The sequence below is a fragment of the Octopus bimaculoides genome, chromosome 3, assembly GCF_001194135.2.
Source record: "Octopus bimaculoides isolate UCB-OBI-ISO-001 chromosome 3, ASM119413v2, whole genome shotgun sequence".
Classification (NCBI taxonomy): Eukaryota; Metazoa; Mollusca; class Cephalopoda; order Octopoda; family Octopodidae; genus Octopus; species Octopus bimaculoides.
In genome coordinates this window covers 142,942,866-142,947,393 of record NC_068983.1, presented here as the reverse complement: position 1 = coordinate 142,947,393, position 4,528 = coordinate 142,942,866, and the positions used below count along the sequence as shown (strand labels likewise).

The 4,528-nt window shown below is 31.1% G+C and overlaps 1 protein-coding gene across 1 annotated transcript in view; it reads right to left on the bottom strand.

Moving 5' to 3' along the window:
• Positions 1 to 4,528, bottom strand: part of LOC106878286 (uncharacterized) — a 132,700-nt gene that overhangs the window by 40,089 nt on the left and 88,083 nt on the right. Inside the window, exon 11 of the mRNA XM_014927463.2 lies at positions 391 to 530. Coding sequence (XP_014782949.1) covers positions 391 to 530 — 140 coding nt within the window. The remainder of the gene's footprint in view (positions 1 to 390; positions 531 to 4,528) is intronic.

Here is a 4,528-nt window from a genome sequence, read left to right as displayed (position 1 = left end):
GGGGGGGGGGGGGGTCTCATTTTGTAAATGAGAAAGACTAGATCCTCAATCATTTTCTCTCATAATAAAACATTAAAAAAACAAGATGATATATTATTTCAAAATAACTATTAAAACAAACCAATAAGGGATCCTTAGCATGGTCACTCAACTTGGTAGAAACTGCAGCCAAATTTCCCTCCAACTTATACTCTGTATTGAATAATGTAGTCTAGGGTACACTATCCTTGTCAAAACTAAAAAGGTGCAATTGTCACAGATACCTTTGATTATAAATTTGCTCAGTAATGGCTGGTTTAGGGCTAAGTAACAACAAACATATGTAGATTAGAAACATTAAAAAGATAAAAGATTTCAGGGAAATATTTAGGAGGTATCCAAGTTACTCACAATAAACTTGTAAAAAGGTAAGAGAATCTGAAGGCTGAGAGCCACAATACTGCATTTCATTTCCAGGACATCTCTGATCACAATGAGAACTAAGTTTTTTATGATGTTTAGGGCTTTCAGCAGTAGCAAAACATTGTCTCCTAATCAAAAAGATAAAAAAGTGTTTCTTTACTTAAATAGATATTAAAAGTTCAGTTTTAAATAATTGCTTCAAGGTGCTGTGCCAGAAAAGAGTTAAAGAAGATATATTAGTTTTGAGGGATAAGAGTACTGGATGAAATTAGTATACTAGCTTCTCTTGTTTTTATTATGAATTTGATTAACTGGAGTAAAATTTTAAGAATTCATGGTTTGAAAATATCAGAAAAGTGAAAAAAGAAAATTGTTTATTATTCCTACAAATTGTTAGAGCTTTCATCTATTGTTATTTGAGGAAGGTATCAACTTTAGTTAACAGTAGATATTCTAAATGATGGATACCACAATATTGCATTACATCTTAATGATGTTATAAAGGCTCCAATATGATCTGGCAGAGTTTCTACAGCTGGATGTTTCTTATTCTTTACTTTACTAGAAGTAATAATTTGTCCTATACTTTTCCAGGTGTAATAACTTGTCCTGTACTTTTCCAGGTTTATAATCTTAAGAATATTACTTTTCATGCTCGCATTTTTCCATATAATCCATGATTTTTTCCAGGCATTGCTGTTATAAGATAATTAATAATGTGTCAATTAATAATTTAAGATTTTAACTTATAAAATACTGAAAGATAATATTTCAATTTTTCGATGTAAGTGATGATAATATTTCAATTTTTCCATGTTTAATTTAAATATATGCTGTGATTGAATTATTTGATATTACCCATCCACACCAAATTAATGGCAGAGATTTTTACCATGTTGTTGGTTGTACCATGGTTAACCAAAAGTTACGAACAACAAGATCCCAAAACCATCAGTTACCAGTCTCACCTTAAGTAACCTAGATTTTGAGCTTGGTATAATAGCACTGACTGCTGCTAATCTAGATCTATCAATAATTATTCAATACAGAAGTAATTATAAAAGCATATCAGATAGACACAAGTCAAAATTACCTATGTCCCATTAATATAAATTTGATATATGAAAAATCCCTTTTAATTCATTTTGAAATTTAAAAAGTAAATTTAGAATATTAGCACTTTTAACCAATGCCTTTTCTGGACAGCCTTACTACATGCCTTCAGATCTGCCCCTAGAGACACAGCCAAAAATGACTATATTCCTGCCTCAATAAATTTAGATGCACATATCTGAAGCATATAACACATTAATGAACTGGCCTGATTAAATAATTAACTAAAAAGAAAAGGAAAGCACTTAAGCAAGAAAAGCAGAAAGCAAGTTAAATAAAGATGAAAGAGAAAATTAATAATAAAAGTTAAACTTACCCTAATTCAACAACATATTAAAAATAACTTTATTAAATACTTAATTAAAAAATAAAATAAATGAAAGGTAAAGTCAACCTTGATGGAATTTGAACTCAGAACGAAAAGACAGACAATATAACTCCAAGCATTTCACCCAGTGCGCTAATGTTTCTGCCAACTCACCACATTATGATGTAAATATTCATTTTAGCAATATATTCTTATCTTAACATTATAGCTTGGGGCATTACTTCTTACTTCCTCACTTACTGACAATAAATTTCATTACATTTCACCTCATAACTTTTTTTCTACTAATTTTTGTTCAATGCAACTAACAGTTCTGAATTCCTCATGCATTTTTCTATTATTTAAACCTAAGAAAAGTATACTTTTATTTTAAAATAAAATTTATGTTAATTGAAGATGAATAAGTGCCTTACTGCCCCCCTTGAGGTCACAGATATTTTGATGTAACTTTTTTACTACTGAACCAAATCTCAAACTATTTATGCCAAAGTGTAGCTGAGGAGATGTCCTCTTTTTTTGTAATTTAGGTTGAGAACTGAATTAGTGGTGAAACTTGGAAGCTACTGTGATTGACGAACTGATGGACTTAAGAATATATTCAACCACTACCGTGGTTGAATGATATATATATATATATATATATATATATATATATATATGTGGCATTTTCCAAGTAATTGTTGTCCCTGAAATGCCAACATCAAACTGTGACACTGTGTGACCTTCTCGACCAATTGCAGGCTAACACCCAGTAATAAACAGTGACTTTCTCCTATTAACATCTCATTCTAATTCCAATGACTGAAGACAGACATCACGCTTGAAACTCGAAGTACCAAGGAATTTGAATCAAACTGTTTGATTCATATATATATATACACCCACATACATCACTGTATCAAACAGACTGTCAGATGTTGTTATACAATGCATTTCCATTTCTTTTTCGATTGCAACCTTTTTTTCCCTCTTGGCCCAAATTGTTTAACTCAATCATCTAAATCATCTTTCCATCATCATGGAGGCCTTCTGAGTAGCCTTTTCAGATCTCATATATATGGTAGCAAATTGGTAATATGCTACTAGCAAAGATGTAGATTTGATTCCAGTTTAGTTCTCCCCATTCCTTCTATCTACACTTCCCCTTTCAATCAATACACACACACACACACACATATACATGAAGATGCACACATTATTAACAGATATTTTTGACATTATTTACATTATTTACATTCGACAGATATTTGTCCTCATTTTGTTTGTTGTTAACACGTTTTGGCTGATATACCCTCCAGCCTTCTTGAGGTGTTTTGGGAAAATTTAGAACTTGGGTTCTCATTCCTAAGGTATTTTTCGATATTATTATTATTATTATTATTATTATTATTATTATTATTATAATTATTATAATTATTATTATTATTAGTGTTCAGGTCACTGCTTGGAATCGTTGTGTTAACAACAAACAAGATGAGGACAAATATCAGTCGAATGTAAATAATGTAAATAGTGTAAATATTGTACAGAATTCCTCATCTCTTAAATATAGAACTGTAGATATATATATATTTTTTTGTATTTTTCCATTTATTTGAATATTTGCTGTTCAATCAACTAGAATGTTAATTGAAACAATACTAATGAACATATAAGTGCATGAAAGACCATAAACTGCCAAAACAATAAGAAATATCAAGAATGGCTTCAATATTATTCATATATGAAAGTATTACTCTACAATTTGTTTATTTAGCTGTTTTTTCTTTTGGTTTTGTTTTGATTGTTGTAGATTGTCTTATAAATGTGCTGCAGCAAAGGGGTTTAAGATTAGAACAGTAGGTAACATGCAACTCCTTAGTGAGTTAAACCAGAAAGTTATTTATCTACAAAAGAAACTAGTTTACTATCTTTTGTATAACCATGTAATTACTTTGCAAGAAAATGATGGATCTTCCATAAAATCTTATCTCAAAGCACATGGGAAAACTTATAAATGCTTTGTGCATTTAAAAATATGTTTATTATCTAATTGCATCAGCAGTTTATGAACTACAATATTCATGGGTAATAAATTTTAAATAATTTTATTTCTAACTAAATTGATAAAATATGCTCTATTAAAAAGAAATTTTGAACTATTTTGTATTAACGAAAAAAATTTTTTACAAGCATTTCCTATACTTTTTAATGATTTGATAATTGAAAGGAACAGGCAGTTCTTAATAACCTTAGCAAGCCTTCCAAAACTGGTAAAATTGATATGGTTACTTTTCAGTTTGAACATCTTTAACCATTCCAACATCAATCTGCCTGAGATCACTCCTGGTTCAATGGCACGGAACAGTTTGTTTTAAAGTGTTGTGGGGGCGGGTGCACTGAAAGTGTAGCTGCTAGAATAAGAATAGCCTGGGCAAAGTTTAGAGAGCTCTTACCTCTGCTGGCGACAAAGGGACTCTCACTCAGAGTAAAAGGCAGACTGTATGACGCATGTGTACAAACAACCATGCTACATGGCAGTGAAACATGGGCTGTGACTGCTGAGGACATGCGTAAGCTCGCAAGGAATGAAGCCAGTATGCTCCGCTGAATGTGTAATGTCAATGTGCATACCCGTCAGAGTGTAAGTATCTTGAGAGAAAAGCTGAACATAAGAAGCATCAGTTGTGGTGTGCAAGAGAGACG